The 19106-nt window shown below is 34.3% G+C and overlaps 3 protein-coding genes across 3 annotated transcripts; 1 reads left to right on the forward strand and 2 right to left on the reverse strand.

Annotated features, from left to right (window-relative positions):
- Positions 1-1574: 1574 nt before the first annotated feature.
- Positions 1575-5354, reverse strand: LOC130813358 (uncharacterized). The gene is made up of 3 exons (XM_057679185.1): positions 4532-5354; positions 3605-3902; positions 1575-2562 (listed from the first exon to the last, which is right to left on the reverse strand). Exons 1-3 carry the CDS (start codon positions 5177-5179, stop codon positions 2498-2500), a joined length of 1011 nt encoding a protein of 336 aa, XP_057535168.1. The 5' UTR covers positions 5180-5354; the 3' UTR covers positions 1575-2497.
- A 3525-nt stretch (positions 5355-8879) lies between these two features.
- Positions 8880-13283, forward strand: LOC130813155 (glycine-rich RNA-binding protein RZ1C). The gene is made up of 3 exons (XM_057678912.1): positions 8880-9003; positions 9136-9257; positions 11953-13283. The coding sequence occupies exons 2-3, from the start codon at positions 9147-9149 to the stop codon at positions 12628-12630; spliced, it is 789 nt and encodes a 262-aa protein (XP_057534895.1). The 5' UTR covers positions 8880-9003; positions 9136-9146; the 3' UTR covers positions 12631-13283.
- Positions 13284-14538: 1255 nt separating this feature from the next.
- LOC130813154 (ACT domain-containing protein ACR10) lies at positions 14539-18919 on the reverse strand. Its single transcript, XM_057678911.1, has 6 exons — positions 18325-18919; positions 17544-17765; positions 16626-16731; positions 15936-16269; positions 15182-15463; positions 14539-15085 (listed from the first exon to the last, which is right to left on the reverse strand). Exons 1-6 carry the CDS (start codon positions 18476-18478, stop codon positions 14948-14950), a joined length of 1236 nt encoding a protein of 411 aa, XP_057534894.1. The 5' UTR covers positions 18479-18919; the 3' UTR covers positions 14539-14947.
- Positions 18920-19106: the final 187 nt, after the last annotated feature.

Consider the following 19106-nt stretch of genomic DNA (forward strand, 5'->3'; position numbering starts at 1 on the left):
ATTACTACCTCTATTCTACTAGATACGTTCAACTATAAGTTCATTTACTATATTTATATTCATAGTTCTCTATTAAATATTCAAATATAAATCTTTAAATAATAAAAATTTACTTGGTTATTTCATAACAGAACGAGACCTTTGCAAGTTAAGACGAAGTGTAGGCCGGCCCATTTCATCCGCGTGTAAGTTGTAACAATATTTTTATTTTCTGGGCATTTATCAATTTTGACCTTAAAGATATCAATTTTAATAATTGATACCTTTAAGATCAAAATTGAAAAAATGCCCAGAAAATAAAAAAATGCCCAAGTTATTATACGCACCAATTGGACCGACCCAAATTGACGGTCTCATTATAAGGCTGTCTCATCCAAGACCAGCAGATTTCATAATTAGCATATAAAAATTAAAATATTAATCTTATATGCTTTTTTCACCGAGTCTTTTTTTTTACTCCTTTTGTCCCACAAAATTCGTTGCACATTTCTCTTTATAGTATTTTTCATTAAATTTAAATTTATTATTTTTCATCATAACTTACACTCCTTTAATTCTCACCCACGTAAATATCATATATTTTTATCCCATCCACAAAAGTTATCTCATTATCTCATAAAAAAATCACTATTCTCAATTTTCAACTTTTTGCATTAGTAATGGGACAATTTTTATGGGATAGAGAGAAATATACAACATACTTCATTTGTCATATTACACCTTAAAATGCTACTTCAGTTTAAATAATGCAACAAATTCAATAGAGCAAAGGAATAATGTTCAAGTCAATAAAAAGAAATTTCTTCCCTCTTGCTGTTCAAACGAAAAAAAACTTGCAAATTATTGTTAGTTAGAATTGTTGGCTAAACTTGTTGGTTGGTTTAACAAACTAAATGTATTGGCGAACAAATAAACTCTTTAAACCAACTATTTAAGCTAATGGTTAAGAAAATATGATAAAGCTATTTATTGGTTGTTAGTAATTTATTAATTAAAACAGTAAGCCAAAGCTAAACAGCAATATAAAAACTATTATGAGTCTATACTATTATGATTTGGAAAAAACACTAAAAAAAAAAACTAGCTTTTCAACTGATTTTAAAGTTACTTCTACTTATCAAACAATATTTTGATTATTTGACAAAAAAAAAGTCAAATGCCAAAAAAAAAAATTAAAAAAAAAAAAAAAACAAATTGCCATATAGCCCTTAATATTCTATCAGGATAAATTTCTTTATGCTCAAATCCAAGAAAGTCTAAAGTCTACTATGTTTTAAACACTTTTATAATTAAACAACTAGCTTAAACAACTGATTTACCTTTAATGATTTTCGGCTGATCAAATCAAACAACTCTAACAACTCTAGTTAACAATCAAATTGACACATTGTCCTTGTAGTTGGCAATCTATACCACCAAATAAATACTTTTATATTTTTAAATCTCTTATTTGGCAGGATTGTAACCAACAATTTTAAAACAAAAGCATCCACCACACCTTTAAGCAATTAACCCACGTTGTTCATGTTTCTCAACCATTCACTCCTTTTTTAAATTGCTCTCCACAACACTCAACACTCATCACTCAACATCCAACCTCATTTTCCTCCCACTTTCTCTCCTTTTCTCCAACCCCTTTTGTTTATATACCAAATTCATTGCAACCCAGTTTTCTAGCAAAACAAACACATTTACAAACATTTCAAGACTTCCAAATCACTTACACTACACTACACACTACACTACTGTCAGTAACAAAAGTATTTCAGAGCACCAGTCGGAGCAACGACGATGCATATGCAAAACTACATCAAGGTCGCACCAGCATCAACATTGCCAGACTCAAGCCGAAAACAACAGAGAAAGTGTTCAACTCCTCCGAAATTAGACACCATTTTTGAAGAAGATGATACCGATGTTAACGTGCACAAAGAAAATATTCCTTATACCAACTTTGATATGGCTCTCCACTTTCCATTCTTTCTCCAGATGTATGGCTTCCTGAGGTGGGATTTTCGTGAATTCCAATTTATGTATCACTTTTTGTGCTGTAAAGTTGTATTAACAGAGCATGTAATATAGTGTAATGAAATGAAGTTTCAGGCTTTCAGCCATTTTTGCAGAATTTTGCTCAGTGATATCTTTCTATATCCGTGCACCCGACACATATCCTTGTGTCGAGAACTCAACATAAATACTTGAGGTAAAATGAAGATTACGAGTAACATACATCAGCATCATTAAATTTGGTAATAAGCATGAGAAAGGTCATGCAAGTTATGTAAAATCAGAGATAAATCCATCAAAATGTCTCACAAAAAGAGATGAATTTTCATCTAAAGCCAATATGTCAAAAAGGTGTCCTGTCGAAACTAAACTATTGACCACAGTATCTGACTGTGACGTGCAGATCCAGACATATTTCATATACTTACACACTAGACCTATAATTTACCAAAACTGGATTAACTTATAGCTTTCAGGGATAAGTTTACATTTAATCTTCCATTTCTGTAGAATTCTTGTCTGAAGGATCTTTCTTCACTGTTGGCTTTCTAACAGCTGCAAAACATCACAAGAATTATGAGGATTCTGAAGTAATGATAATGTGATAGTTTTCATAAACATACAGCAAAATATTAAGGTTCAAGGTCACCAAATTTTTTCTATGTTTTTCTTGAAGCAAATACCACTGAGGTTATCGGTGAAAAACTCTTACAACCCGTTTGATTAATGGTATTAAATGGGCGATAATGGAAATGATTTTATAGTGTAAAATTTCATCAAAAGTTCTATATCATTCCCATGGTAATGAAACTTTGATCACAAAAAAGTTTTTTTTACAAATTTTCATTACCTTATAATACCACATCTACTAATAGTAACGCATTGGAATGAATTTTAGAAAGAAAATGAGATGATTGAAGTTAGACAAGCATGGCCATCAAAGTAGCCAATAGACTTTTCAAGCAAAAATTACACTATTTTTCATTTCCATTACCACCGTTTATTACCAGCTACCGCCTACCAAACAAGGCTGCAGTTTTTGAAGTTTCAACAAGTCGGGTGACAGAGTCATAAAACATAAAGAAATTATATATGATGATCTCAAAAATACAGAAATTCCATGTGGTGAGTAAAAAATCTAAAATCTACCACGTAACCCCCCAAGTTATTCGAACTTTGAAGCCATAACTATGTGACCCCCATTATTATTTTACAAAAGTACTTTAATGAGTCCCATCTGTAATGTTAGTCTAAGTACGAAAATCAATGTCAATGATCATCCTTATATAATCTCCTCCTCCATTCATTTCTATATATGGTCATAAATCTCAACTCTTCATGTGATTCTTCCCTCCTATTATCTAGGTCGCCCTTGGTCTACCTATTCCAAAGTCTTAATGTTTATTAAAAAGCACCTCAAACTCAAATGCAAAATAGTGTATTGAAAACAAGGACATGCAAGAACATATGTGCATCAAGTTAGAAACTGCCAATGTCCCTAGGTATAACAGTTAGAAAGGTGCTTGGCAACCAATGTCTATCTGAAAGGAAAAAAAAAAGTGCAGCGAAGAATAAGATATGATAGAGTAGTACTCACACTTAATAGAGGACCCAGCAAGGCATGTTAGCCTTGACTTTGTATTGGCCTCGGTCAATGGCACCGACTTCTCTTTATCGGTCAAACGAACATCCCAAACACGGATCACCCCGTCAGAAGATGCAGAAGCAATCAAATACGGATTCTCAGTAGTGCCAGAGTTTCCCTCCTTAGAGAGCACAACAATCCCTTTCACACGGGACTTGTGCGCATCATTCATGCTGTAGGCAACCTTTCCACTACCCGTATCCCATGCTGTGATCCCACGGTCTTCACCACCAGTAAAAATAAGTCCATTCTGAAGTAAGTTAATAAATCAATCATACTGAGTCCCTCCATCAAAATATTAATTATAAAGAATCACAATTTGATCCGTATCCAGCTCTATGCTTATAATAAATAAAGCCATCCAAAAAAATTTAAAGATAGCCTTAAATCTAAAATTGAAAGGTAAAATTTACTGGCATGTCTGATTGAACCAAAATGTAAATGACAAAAAATAAAGTGCATGTGTCTCGAACAGATTAAGCACCTTTAAGTAGTGTTACCTAATGCACCAAAAATGTTCTAAAATTCAATTGTTTCGATTTGCAACTACCAAGGGAAGCAATGAATTAAGTGATCACTGGTTCATTAATTCAGTCTAATCAAATTACCAATTCCTTATTCCTCTATTGAAGTTAACCAATGCAAGCAGATAAAAACGCAGGAGTATAAACTACATCAATGCTCTCCATAATACATTTCCATTTCGGAAATATGATAATTTTAGGATCAATTTTCAACCATTTTCGTCATAAGAGAAAAATTATAATTTGCTAAATTTTCCCTGCTATAATAGCAAAAAAAACTTACAACCGGTACTATCATCACACAATAGCTCAAATAAAATGGCTAACACTGAATGCAATGAAGAAAAACACAAACCTCGCCGGTGACCGCACAAAGAACACGCTTGCTACACTCAAATTCACCACTCAACTTAGCATCTTCGGCTTCATGAACACTAATTTTCTCATCAGAAACCATAAAAAATTTCTCCCCGTTAAAACAATACTCAACAATACTAGCTTCCTTTTCCAACCGACAAATAAAACTCCTCCTTCCTCTAACCAAATTAACCATCCCTAAACAGGAATCTTTCCCAACAGTTAAACCTAATTTCCCAGAATGATGAACAGCTAAATCATTAATGCCCTTCTTATGAACAGAAATCGTCTTGAGCAAAACAAAAGGGTCTACATCAAAAATAGAGAACGACCCATCATCGGAAGCAGCGAAGAGATTGCGAGGAAAAGAGGAGAGAGAAGGAGGGGTAAAGAAAGAGAGGGAAGTGACAGAAGTTTGAAGGAGATGTGAACCAAGTTCTGAAGCGGTAGAAAGGTCATAAAGTTTAACGGTGTCGTCTCCGGCGGAGGATGCCGCTACGATTCCGGAAACGGCGACGGATTTGATTGGGGATAGATGAGCTGCGTAAGAAAATTGGGGATTTAGGGCTATGGTTTGTTCTGTGCAGGATCGTTTGAGTTTGTATCCCCAAAGAAATTTTTCGTATGAGCCCGCAATCAGAGACATTATTAACGGAGGTTGGTGTCGCCGGTGATCGGAAGGTTAACACCTACCGGGGAGGAGGAGAATGAGAATAGGTTTTTGAGTTTTATAAAACCCTATTCCTTGATTAGGGTTTAACACTCGGTGGGGTTTTGGGCGTTTGGCTGCGCAAGAGGGTTGTCAAAATGTGATGACGATAAGTTTTCAACTAAAATTTTCATACTTAATTAAAATTATTATATTTGTCATGTCCAATATCTATAAATAATCATGTTTTATACAAATTTAATTGTATATTTATTATATTTGAATCATACAATATCAAAACGTAAAATAATATCTTTAATTTTTTGTCACTAGATTTTAATAAAAACATACAAAGTTGATATAAAATCGTACATTATAGATATGGGGTGAACAAGCATAGAGTAGGCGCAGGTCAAGTGGGTCCTACACTTTATACCTACCACCTATCGAGTATCCATAGCAGGTGTGGTTATATTTTCATTTATTTTTTACCCACCAAATTCATAATCATATACGCCACAGCTGAAAGAGAATTCAATACGTCTGTCATCGCATAACCTGCATAGAGCTTTTATAGGTGTGTGCAGCGTTGGGGCTACTAGTGGATGATTTTGGTGGTGTCATGCAAAATAATTTATTGGACATTTTTAGCTTATTTTTTGCAGAAATAAATAATTTGGTGGTCGAATCATCTAAGTAAGCTAATATTTGGTAAATTAGCTTGTCTTAACATATTACTCCCTCCTATTCACCTTAAGAGTCCTATTTGACTTTTCACGGATTTTAAGGTGAGTCAAAAATGGGACCCTAAGGGTCGTAGGAAAGAGAGTGGTATTATAGGTTTTTAATATAAGAGAGGAAAATTAATATGGGTAATGGAGGGTATAATTGAAAATAGGATAAAGTTACTAAGAATATAAAAGTCAAAAACCCATATCAAAAATAGAAATGGGACAATTAAGGTGACTTGACCATAAAAGAAAATGGGACACATAAGCTGAATAAGAGGGAGTATTATATAAAAAAAGAACTTTTGAACCATCTAATGATCTGAGCTGTATGTTAAATATCAGCTAATCAAATTCGTTGTGAAAATCAAGAGATTAATTAATCATTTTAATCAGCTACCAACTTACCAACTTACCAACTACCAACTATTTCCAAAATCTCTTTCTATTTTTGTAGTGGGCAACTAGATCTTCTCGTTGGGTTTTTGTGTGGCATGCGTGCCTTCTTTGTTTTAGTTCGTTTTTAGTTCCTTATGTTGTGTTGTTTGAAATGTTTTATTTAGGGTATCTTGTGGCATATGTGCCTCCTTAGTTATGCTTTTGGTTGTGAATTTTTGAAATTCTTGAGTGAAAAAAAAAATTAATTAAATAAACTAACATTTAAACTTTTTTCAAAAGTAAGCGTCCAAACCCCAAAGCTGTGCTTTGGAGCTGTTCGTAGTTGGTAACTGCGAACAGTTCAAAAAACACAAAATAGTTGTTCGCAGTTAGACTGCGAACAGCAAAAAGACAAAATAGCTGTTCGCAGTTACTAACTGCGAACAGAAAAAAAAAATTAAAAAAAAAAATTCTGTTCGCAGTTAGTAACTGCGAACAACTATTTTGTCTTTTTTGACCTGTTCGCAGTTACTAACTGCGAACAGCTCCAAAGCACAGCTTTGGGGTTTGAACGCTTACTTTTGGAAAAAGTTTAAATGTTAGTTTATTTAATTAATTTTTTTTTTTCACTCAAGAATTTCAAAAATTCTTTGGTTGTTTGGTGTAGCCGTGTTGGTTCTCCACCATATGAAGGGTGGATATGTGCAATCCATGTAAAAAGGGCTTCACTTTTTTGTGTTCTTTTTGGTGGGATTTTAATATTTTGGGTTTTTGCCTTATGATATTTTTTGGAATATAAATCTATTTTCTCTAAAAAAAGTAGGGAGTTTGATGCAAAATTTTGAAAAGAAAGGCCGAGGATAAATTGTTAAAAGAAGCCCACAAGCAAAAACAATTTGAGATAAAACAAAAATCACAAAAACTTGGATGAGACGACGTCATTAAAAGACCGTCAATTTAGGCCGGCTTAATTTGCGCGTGTAATAATATTTTAATTTTCTGGGCATTTATTAATTTTGACCTTAAAAGTATCAATTTTGAAAATTGATACCTTTAAGGTTAAAATTGATACCTTTAAGATCAAAATTGAAAAATGCCAAAAAAAAAACACAAGTTGTTACACACGCGAATTGGGCTAAATTGATAGTCTTATTACGAGGTTCTCTCATCTAAGATCAGCTGAACAAAAATTTATTCAAATGCAACAATTCAAAATTAGTTGGGACATGCTTGAAGTGTTTTAAAATAATCAACAAGGTAAAATGCATTTTTATTGTTCCATTTATTTTTTCTATTATTCATTTATTAATCTTAATTGTATTTTATTCTTAACTAAAAGATGATGCGTGGTCAAGAAGAAATTTAATTGATTATTTAAATATACATTTTATACATATTAATTTTTATAAATTTTAATATAAACAATCAATTAATAAATACATTTAATAATCTGCACATTTCATTGGAATATTTACGGAGAATTGGAAGGAATACTAATTTCAAAATCGCTGAAGTACCCAGTGATGTTGTTAAAAAAACAATAAAATATTTGATGATTCCAAATACGTTGTGAAAAATTATATATATAAATAGCAATCATATCTAGATAATATTTTGAAAATATATGCTATTTGCTTTTGTTCTATAATTGTTTTTCATTAAAATAGGAGTACATATATATATATATTTATTTAATAAAATAGGAGTACATATTTATAAATCTTTTTAGACGTTATTTACCAATTTAAGTATTTGATTTGGTTATGAATTTATAATATAATTTCTTAATCAACATAAAAATAATATATTTTTTTAGGAAAATTCTATGTGTTGACCTTGAGTTTTTTGTTTTTTCACAAATGTTTTAAAATTTGCGTGGTGACCTATAAGTTCAAACTTTTCCATATGGTAGATAAAATTAGGGTGATCGCAACGTTTTGTTTTAGGTAAAAATAACGTATAGTTATCAAAAAAAATCTTCCTTTCGTCTAACCCATAAAAAAGTAAAAAGGTTAAAATCTCCATAAATTAAAAAAAATATTTTTCTACTGCGGTGCAAAACTAAAAATTCACATGAAATTTTCCTTAATCTTACTATAAGTAATAACCAATCTTTATTTATTTATATATATATATATATATATATATATATATATATATATATATATATATATATATATATATATACACATATATATATATATATATATATATATATATATATATATAGGGTCGCGTTCAGGTGTAAACTACGGTTCGCACCACGGTTCTATGCGAACCGTGAGAACCAAAAAAAATGTGTTATCTTTTTACAGAAAACGTGCTACTTTTGCATAAAAACTGTGTTACTTTTATTTTTAAAAAAATGTGGTACTTTTTACTAAAAAAACAGTAACTGTCAGAAAAAAAATACAAATTCAAGGTAACACGTTTTTCTGAGAAAAGTAACACTTTTTTATATAAAAAGTAACACATCTTGATGATTCTCACGATTTTCATATAAGGGTGGTTTTCACTTGAACTTCTCAATATATATATATATATATATATATATATATATATGTGGAGTAGTACTTTTTAAAAAGATTTCTAAAAATTCTTAATTTACCTTTCATCTGTTGGTGTTTGTTTAGATTATCCGAGTACGACAACCGACAAACAATACGCAACATCCAACAGGTTCTCCGTACTCAAGTATTAAGGAACCGAATTAGGGTTTGTTTTCCGTTAAAATCTTTCTTTTGATTTGACTGTAATTGGCAGTTAATTTGCTAGTAATGATTCTAATTGTTCCGTTTCCTTTATAAAACCTTTCCTAATTTCCCAGTTTTTGTGTTAATCTTACAGGAAGCTTAAAAATGGCTACAAGAGGAGAATACCGCATATTTGTTGGAGGGCTAGGTTGGAATACATCACAGAGACACTTAGAAGATGCATTTGGTCGTTACGGGAAAGTTATTGATTGTCTTGTAAGTTCTACTCCATACCCACCACCGATTACCCATTTTTCTATTGATTTTTTTTTTGGTGGATTAGGTCATATGGCATTCATATTTTGGCTGTAATTGGTTTTGACGTTTTTTCAAGTGGTTTTCTATTGTGATGTATGTGATTATGTTTAACTTCAAAGTTTAGTTTTCTGGTTACTAATTATAGATTTGGCGGGTTTTTATTGGGTTAGAAACTTGAGATTAGGTTTGTTGTTGAATATTTAGACTTGAACAGATTTCAACAAACAATAAAGAAAATCACACCGAGAAATTAACGGGGTTTATTATCAACGAGATAGCTACATCCACCGGCATCGAGATAAAACTTTTACTATAAACTGGGAGATTACAAGATGAATATGAGAAGCACTAGCAATAGCAATGGCTCTTCAGGCTTTTTCTCTATTAGTTTTTCTTTACTTTGTGTTGCATCTCACTTACTAACCCTAATTACATGGGGCCTTTAGTAGTATAGCTCATAACAAAAAGAAATTAGGTTAGAAAAAGAAAACAAAGTAAACGTCCTAAAAACAAGAGAAACCGTAAAAAAAGTGGAAAAACTGAAAAGTGCATAAAACTCGCGGCTCGCGACATTTCTCGTAGCCCACGACATGCGTGTTTTCCAGAATCAGAAACTTTGTTTCGAAAACTCGCAATCCGTGACCTAGCTCGCGATCTGCAACTTGCTTCTTCACAAAAACAAGTAACTTTGCGACATTATTCGCTAGACGCTACAAATCTTGCTACCTGCAAATCCTCCCTTCATCTTAAACCGATCTTGGACTCGGTTCGAGTCACAAAATCCCAACATGAACTTTAGATGTTTGTTTTAAAGATAAGGTGATTTTGAACTACTGAGTAATTGGACTAAATGTTATGGGATAATTCAAGATAACAACAATGCCAGAGCATTAATCCCGACTACTATCGAAAAATTGCTTTGAGACTATTGGCTGGGATAACTTGTGTTTTTCATCCTGTGAACCATTCATGAATTAAAGAAATAGTTTGTTGTTTCTTTGAAAACCCCATTTTTAAACATGTACTTGTATTTAGTTAGCTGAGCAAATTGAACAAATTAGAACCAGACCTTTTCTGAACTTACTTTTATTTGTAAATAGAACTTAGTACCCTTGTTTGAATTTCCCAAGACTTTTCTAAATGATTTTATCGTATTTTCACCAACCTACCTCTAAACTGATAAGAACAATTCCCCTTAATTTGTTCTTTTTGGGTTTTGGGTGGGTGGGTGGGGGTTGTTCATTACTGACCATGAGTGGTATGTTATGCTTGTTACTGAAAAAGTGCGTAAGTTACGCTCATAATTGTTAGAATTTGGCTTTTGCCTTGAGCCTAACTTTGATGTGCAAAAACAAGGTTGCATCACATTGGTCACGTTGTAAAGGTTTTCAATAAAGCCGAACCGATATTCATTGTGTTGTTAAGGTGTAAAAACCTTAAGAGATGCAAATGACTATAGTGCTAAAGCCTTAATTTCCAACTATATGAATCAAAACAAAAGCGGTAAAGGATAAGAGAGATTGTCAGTTATATGCATTGAATTAAGCATGATCTGAGAGGCAAACAAGCTACATTGCATATAGTTGAATTTGAATCATCCTTGATCACAAAAACAATATTGTTAAAACCTTAATTTCAGGCTATATGAACCAAAACATATCAAAGGAGAGATTTATGATGAGAAAGATTATACTTTATTCGCATTTATCTGATACCAATATATAACTAAGAAAAGCGAATAAATTATCATTCACATATATTATCCTCCATTCATTTCTATGTCATCAATGCTCCTCAATCCCAATTCTTCTTGTCATTTTCACCCTTGTTATCTAGGTCATCTTTTGCGTCTTCCTTATAAATATTTATAGTATTCACCTTAAATTTTTCTTATTCAATAGAAGTATCTGTTACCATACTATATCAAAATGAAACAGGAAGATTGTAAATTTTGTTTTATAAAATGCATGAGATGGACTGAGATATAAACAAGTGTTTAGAGACATGCTCTTGAGGTGCTTTTGAAGCACCTTAGACGCAATGAGCCTTTTCCCTGTGCTTCAATGCCCTCTGTTTCCACACACAAGCAAATGCTAAAAATTTTGATTCATGGTTATTTCTGACCCACATTTTTGAGATTAATGTTCTGGCATTGGTTACATATAGACATATAGACATACAGTAGAAAGATGTATCACATTTTACTTGTGCTTCTTGATTATGTATAAGTAGATGTGATAATCGTATCCGCATAAGACCCAGATTGAAATGTGCGGCATCGTGTTGAATTGAAGATCTGTGGTCTGCTAAAATTGTTCTATATGTGTGGATGTGCGTTGTCTTATCCATCACTTTATATATAGATGGTGCTAGCTTTATGTCTTTGAATCGGTAACCTTTTGTCTTCTAGTAAAATAGATTTGAAGGAAAAAAATTGTGTAGTTGCGATCTATGCTTTGTTCCAACTGTCTTTACACCTGTACATAGGTGAATAACCGTAAGGTGTAAATATTATTGATGCACTGTCAAACCAATAATGTCTCATTTTTAGATTTGTGTACAAGATTTTGGTTTAATTCAATGAGCTTTATTCTTTATGTAATGTTCTTCAAAGGTGGTGAGTACAAATATATATATATATTTGTTGTTTTAGGTGATGTCGGACAGGGAGACTGGACATCCTCGTGGATTTGGCTTCATAACCTTCACCGACCGCCGATCCATGGAAGATGCCATAAGAGATATGCATGGAAGAGAGATGGACGGCCGTATAATCTCAGTGAACAAGGCAGAGCCACGATTGGTAGCTGAAGATCCTTATGTTGCGTATGGTGGAGATCGTAGATCAGGTGGCAGGGAGAGCTATAGAGGGGGTGATAGATTAGGGGATCGGTCTGATGAGTGCTTTAAGTGTGGCCGTGTTGGACACTGGGCGAGGGATTGTCGATCAGGTGATGGTGGCAGGTATTCCTCACATTCTGAATTTGGTAGATCTGGTATCCAGGGAGATCGTGATTATGATCACTATTATGATCGTTCTGGTGCGGGACACTATGACAGTAGAGATCGTTTGGACAGCAGAGAAGGGTTTGGGTCTCGTGACCGCTACAGCACGGAGAAGTATGCACATTCTGTTGATCGTTTTGCTAGTGGTCGGTATATGGATCGTTATGCTCCAAATGGAAAATTTCGGGATAGAGATTTTGATAGGGAAGTAGGCATTAGAGGTGGTGATAGGTATGCTGCTGGCGGCCCAACTCGATATGACAAAGGAAGCTCTAGTGACAGGGCTCACCCTTATGATGCTCCTCGAAGAAGGGGCCGACACTGATATCCTTGTTGGTTCTGCTCTTCTAGTGCTGTAATCTTTTGTATATCTGAACTAATCAAATCTCCAGAGTTTTGTTTTCTAAGTAGCTGCAGGGATGTTAAATTCCATCCTTGATGCATAGCTTTCTTCTGTTCATACCCGGCCAGTATTAGCTGTGTGCTCTGCAGTTTAAGTGCAGCTTCTTTAGATAATCAAGCTGCATTTACTAGCAATGACACAACACGTGGAAGCTGTTCAGTGACTTACCACCACTTCTAGAGCTGGCAACATGGATTGGTATATCTAAATTATGTAGAACTCCTACGAATGACTGGATATTCTGCTTCAGATTGTCTGAGATAGTAGAAACTCTTATGTAGCTTGTTTGAAATTGCTGTTTCTAATATGCATGAGTGGCTGTCTTTTTGAGTTTGAAGTTGCAACTATCATTGTGCTGGTTTTTTTGATTTTGTGGCCAAGTATTGGCTTATAATTGCTGCCAGCAGCAAGTTCTTCTGAGGTTGATGGCTGTGGTCCAGTTTTTGAGGCTGTTGCTACCATTCATGATTTCTTCTGCCCTTTGCCGGATAATGCTTAATTTAGTTTTCAGCTTGTATATGTGAAGCATTTTGTACAGCTAAATCAATGAAAGAGCTCTGACAGTTTTTTCATTCCATTTGGTCTTTGTTATCCTTATCGATCATGTTCATTGGTGGTGAGGTTCCGTTTGGCTTTTATTTTTGCTAAAGTCCAGGACTTGACTAAGAATTTAGAGTTAGACTCCGACCTTACTGTGCCTGATGCTGAGGATTGGTTTTGAGGTTGGTGAGTTTGGGATGTGTTTGCTTCAGGAATCAGGAGGATATATGGAATCACGAGATACTGGGGCTTGTTTTTGAGGTGTCGGTAATTTGGTGTCAGTGACAAGCTTCTTGTTTTGGCCAAACTCGACGGGTATCAGCCCGTGTGATGGTCTGTCGCTTTCAGTGTACCATGGAGTATTGATATTAGAGATATCATTGTTGCTATGAAGGAGATTCAGTAACCGAACTAGTTGATAGAACTTTTCTTATGGCTCCAAAATTCAGTCTGATGTCTTTTAACTTCAACTGCTCGTTTATGATTCATGTCCATCTTGTTATTTTGGAGCAACCGTGCCTTAAGAAAGCGGAGATCGGGGAGCTTAGCAGAAATTTACCAAGCTAGGATATAGAATTTCTAAAAGCTCTCGTAAGTGATAACTTCTCTTTGATGCTGGGTTTTGTACTTGGTAGAATGTTAGATTAGACAAATTGCACCCACTAAAGTATATTGCAGTCTTATGGTACACTGGTTAGTTTAGGACTATTTTTCAACTAATATGGCCGTCAAGCAACTAAATTTTGTTTACGTTTCTATAAAATTTGAAAATTATAATGTACTCCCTCCCTCGGTTCTTATGAACTTGCACCTTTCGTTGAATGTTGGAATATTAATTTCTTAAGAACCATGATTATATGTATATAAACTCGCTCCCTTTATTTCGTTTTAATGACTCATTTCTCTCGAGAAGTCATCACAAGTTGCATCTTTGGACAATATAGGTGTTCTAATAAATTCTAGTTATCGATGTTCTTGCAACTTCTCTACAATATCTTTCTTGGGCATTAGATTTCTCCCAAGATAAAGGCCTTATTAAAATAATTTAAACTAAACTCTATAAACTGAAAGAATAGTGAAGATGTAAGAGCGAATGTGATATGTTAAACACAAATTATTGTGAGAGACAGTTTCTCCAAGAGACGCATTACGTATATGGGCTAAATAGCCCATTTAATATAACTTAAAGAGGAAATAAGAATGTAGACTTTGTGTTTTGTAGTTGTCTCTGAGAGACGGTATCTCATAAGAGTAACTGGTTATAGTAAGTAGTGAGCAAGCAACACATGATGACAATAGAACATGTAAGGAATATAATTTTTCTCATAGATTGCATGCACAACAAAACAATGTACAAGCAAAACCATAGTCTATTGACTATTAGTTAGCACTTAGCTGGATGCATGCCTTTGGTCAAGATCCTTTCTATCTCCCTCTTCCAAAGAGAAGATTAAGAAACGAACTACAAAATGGCACTACATCTTCCATTCACGCCTCCCTCGATAACAGTTTCTCTCTTGTTTCCTTCATCCATCCCTAGCTCTCTACCTCGCTGCTAGATAAGCTTCGTAAGATACTAATTACTGTACATTAAGTCAGAACTCAGAAATTTACAAGCAAAATATAGCTCTAGCTCTCTACTCGTGTACTGTACAGACCCTGAGACATACCGCACCCAGCCCACCCGTCAAAAAAGATGTCACTCCCAACCCATTAAGGTGTTCCATACCATTTCTTCGATTTTCTTTCTCGGAACTGATAAGCATTCCCCTTCCTGCAGCAAGAACCGGTACACTTCACATTCTCGATGTTCAATAACGTGCCTCCCGATTTCTGCCTGCAAATGAGTTTTTCTTTGATGTAAAGGCGTACAGGTGCATATCTAAACTTTAAGTACAAGTGAGATAGGAATGATAAAGATCGAGATGAGTACCGAAAAGATGCATAAGTTCAGCATTTTGAGAGCAAGAGTAACATCGTAAAAGACATGAGGCCTTCCCCTTCCAGAGAGCTCCACTGGGTTTGCAACCAGCAACTCTGTATCAGGGCCACGGCTGACAACAGCAACTTTAAACGGTCGAGCTAATTCCTTAAAAAGACGAGAGCGCAAAGCATTTTGCTTGTTAGGGTCAACTATCTTCTTTCCATCCGCTTGCACAATGAACAAATCAATCTCACAGTTCTTCTGCTTAGTGGTACCTCGGCCATAAGAGATCTATTAACCAGCACATATAAAAATTTAGCATCCATCATTAATTTAACAAACTTATTCTCGTGAAAACCTAATATTAATCTTTTACGCCTTTCCGTTTTACTGTTGTATAAAGAAATCTACAAGTTTTAAGGAACATCATAAAAAACTATATTGTTGCCGTATTGATATATCTGATAGACTATGTTACTTGGACTCGGTTACTGATGTCGGATTCTGCCATACTGGTACATGTCCAAGCGTCGGATACGTCTAAATACTCAATTTTATGCCTAAAATGAAGTGTCTACGTGCCATACCAATGTTTGAGGATCAAGGATCGAACACGGGTACGTGATGCAATATGAAGAGTCCAAGTAACATAGCTGACATACAGTGTAATAACAAATCAAATGACGGATAAATATGAACTTAAAATAGCCGGCTAAGTAGTTAGATGTTTCGGAGTGGAGGAACTAGGGATTCCTCTTCATACCTGAATGTTATAATCCTTGAATGTTCGCATTAGATCATAAAGAAGACCTCTATAATCCCGGCAAACAATTTGAACTAGAGTGTGCGAAGGGCTTAGAGAGTTATCCAACATGATGGACACCGAGTTGGTGAGACTAGTTCCATTATGGTGTTTATCTGGTATCACGCAGTTGAAAGTTTCATCTGTTATCACAGAAGGAAGAAATGAAGATGACTGTGAACAGGCGGTAACTTCCGGGCCAACCTTTTCTATGTCGCAGATCACGGCATCCCCCAGAGTTTCCCGTAGATGGTCTTTGGTATCCTCTTGTCTCTTTTTTGTATGCAGAAGTTCCCTGCACATTATAACGCAGCGTAATAACAAACTAATGTTAATTTTTTCATTGTTAGAAGCGATCAAACGACAGATAAAGACGAAAATTACTAAGCTCTAAGAAACCTTTTAGATTGCGGAAATGTAGCATCTTTAGCCAACCACTCTATTCAAGCATGGATGTGTGAATTTATGCATAATTGATTTCTATAATTAGAAAATGAGAATAATTTTCCGAAGACCCAAAATAGTACATGTCGTAGTTTTCTGCTATCAGCCTATCACTAGTTTTCACAGATGGGAAAACTATTGCTCGACTAGAGGAACAATAACTGAAATTGTTAGACGAAAAATGTAATGAAGGGAAATTGATTGAACCTGGTGTCGGTGACGAAAAAGAGATCCAACACTCTTCCATCAGGGGTGGTGGATACCTTCACTCGTTGTATATTAAGCTCCAGCTCACATAAAACCTCAGTGATATCTGCCATGAGACAAATGAAATGTAGCTGTCAAATAACAATGCGACCAAGTGAGTTAAATTGAAACCTAAACAACCAATACATAACTTTGTACCCTATTGATTTGTGGACAATAGTAATACCACAAATCACAAATGGACATTCACACAAAAAAAACATTCATTGTTAAGTTATCCCACCTCATGGTGAATTAATAATCATTTTTACCCAACTTGTATGCAAGGGTGAATCCAAGTTAGGTCGAACCTAATAAGTCATATCTGAATGTATACTGAACCAACTCAGCTACCACTTTGTTTGTGTTATATGTTACACAATTCAATATTAATAGGTTTTTAATCAAATGACTCGGACTAGCCTAAGCAAGTCCCGGCCTAGATTCTCCCGAGTCATATGTTCCATATAGAAGTACATTCCAACAATTTCGAGGATTGAGGGTGAAAATCAAGATCCCAACATAAAATGAATAAACAATATTGATCCCTAAATCAAAGTTTTTGATCAAAAAGAATCTCATAAGGCTCACTAGTCATTAGTGCATGCATACACCATCATTAAAGGATAGAATTGTTATCCCACATCGAACAATTAGAAAGAGATTGACTAACATATAAGCTTGATGGGCTACTACTCTTATCATCGATTGATTTTAGGATATAACAGGTTTGTGTGTAGCCAACTCTTCTCTTATATGGGTTTGTGTACAAGCCCAAATTTATCAAGAATGAAAGATTCAACCTAGTAATAACCATAACAATTGATAAATACAAAACAATGATACCAAACAACATCAAAGAATTAACCAAAAATATACCATGTAAAAGTCCTCTTCGATCATGGCAGCATAACTTCACCAAGAAAACATCAGGAGATCTAGGTGGTTTCAAAAACTCTTCCCTATAATAAGAGATCCCAGAAGCTGAATAACAAGAAGGGCATGCCCCCACTAATCTCTTCTTCACCAAACCCCACTTTGTTTCTGGCTTCCCTATTACCCATAACACTATGTAACACCATCTTCCATCTGTTGCAAAATCTTCACCACAAGAAAAAAAAACACACACAAATAGAAATAATTAAGAATAAATTCAATAATTTGAAGAAAAATTTACATAATCACAAAGCCCCTAAAACAGAAAAAAAAAACTTTTGGGTAAGAACTATGACTTTGTTCATGCAATGTTCTTATAGTGATCTAAGAGACACAAATGTTTTCATTCCATTATTCCAATGTCGGATCCCACCAAAAGACTTATCACGTATATATACAATCTTACCCTTGTTAGCGAAAACAAAGAGAATGTTTCCTATTGAACTTCATCTTAATATAGTCTATTATAATCTAAAATTAAATAATATAGTCTTTATAATCTAAAATCAAACAACTATAAAGGCACAAATGGTTGGAGAAATATAATATTAATCAAAAACCCAAATTCTTAGATATGACGGTTTTATGACGAGACTATCTCTATTGAACAGATTCATCTATATTTAGTCGAGAAATAAGCTAATTACATGGGCGTGAGACGATCTCGTACAAGACGAGCTAAATAAAAACTTAGGGTTAAGAAGAACTTAATCTTAGAACTCACCTACTCTGGAAATAATGAATCCAAAAAAGAGAAGGATGCGGCAGAGATCACAAGCCAAACCAAGTTTATCAGGGCAATTAACAGTAATAACAGTTGGATCTCCTTCTTTCTCTGGTGCCTTAAAAACTACAACATCATCATGCAGAATCCACATATTTTTTGTGACAGCCTTAAAATTTACAACAAGAAAAGTATACAGATTTCTTAATGGGTTAATGTCCTACACCCTAAAAATGAGATAAGATCATAGAAAGATAGAGGGGATAACATAAATGTTACCCATTTTTGAGGGGCCTAAAAGGGAGAAATGGTACTTCGGAAGAAAAGATAGAGATAATGAGGGAGAGCTGCAAATGAGGGAACAAAATGGTGAAAGGATAAAAAGGGAGAGGTGGGCTTGCAAGTTTTCTTGTAGTTTACTTGTTCTTTCTTTGAAGATTGTTGATGGTGATGGTGACACACTTAGTCTCTTACTAGTATTCCTACCTTTCTCTATCTTCCTTTACTTAGGGAGCTCAAATTGTCAAGATTTTGACAAATGGGAGATGATCAGTTCTCAAAGGATATATCTCTTTAATATCTTGGACAAACAAAGGGGTCTTGGAATTTGGGGTGTGGGTAGTACACTTATTTGACCAGTTGTCACCTGATTAGCAGAAAGTATTATTTTTTAGTAATTAAACTAATTTTTTAAGTCGTTATTATGAAAGTATTTGATAAAAATTAGATATTAAGTATCATGTGTTTATTAGAGGAAAAATGAGATAAAAAAGTTAAAAGTC

The sequence above is a fragment of the Amaranthus tricolor genome, chromosome 5 (genome assembly GCF_026212465.1).
Source record: "Amaranthus tricolor cultivar Red isolate AtriRed21 chromosome 5, ASM2621246v1, whole genome shotgun sequence".
Classification (NCBI taxonomy): Eukaryota; Viridiplantae; Streptophyta; class Magnoliopsida; order Caryophyllales; family Amaranthaceae; genus Amaranthus; species Amaranthus tricolor.

Bases quoted from the DNA above. Each gene is read 5' to 3' on its own strand.
- LOC130813358 (XM_057679185.1), bottom strand. From the start codon at position 5,179: ATGTCTCTGATTGCGGGCTCATACGAAAAATTTCTTTGGGGATACAAA. The intron at 3,903-4,531 runs GTTTGTGTTTTT...AACTTACTTCAG, and splicing joins TTTGTGCGGTCACCGGCGAG to AATGGACTTATTTTTACTGG. The intron at 2,563-3,604 runs GTGAGTACTACT...GATGTTTTGCAG, and splicing joins TGCTGGGTCCTCTATTAAGT to CTGTTAGAAAGCCAACAGTG.
- LOC130813155 (XM_057678912.1), top strand. From the start codon at position 9,147: ATGGCTACAAGAGGAGAATACCGCATATTTGTTGGAGGGCTAGGTTGG. The intron at 9,258-11,952 runs GTAAGTTCTACT...TTGTTGTTTTAG, and splicing joins GGAAAGTTATTGATTGTCTT to GTGATGTCGGACAGGGAGAC.
- LOC130813154 (XM_057678911.1), bottom strand. From the start codon at position 18,478: ATGTGGATTCTGCATGATGATGTTGTAGTTTTTAAGGCACCAGAGAAA. The intron at 17,766-18,324 runs GTGAGTTCTAAG...CTTGTGGTGAAG, and splicing joins ATTCATTATTTCCAGAGTAG to ATTTTGCAACAGATGGAAGA. The intron at 15,086-15,181 runs GTACTCATCTCG...ACTCATTTGCAG, and splicing joins TGAACTTATGCATCTTTTCG to GCAGAAATCGGGAGGCACGT.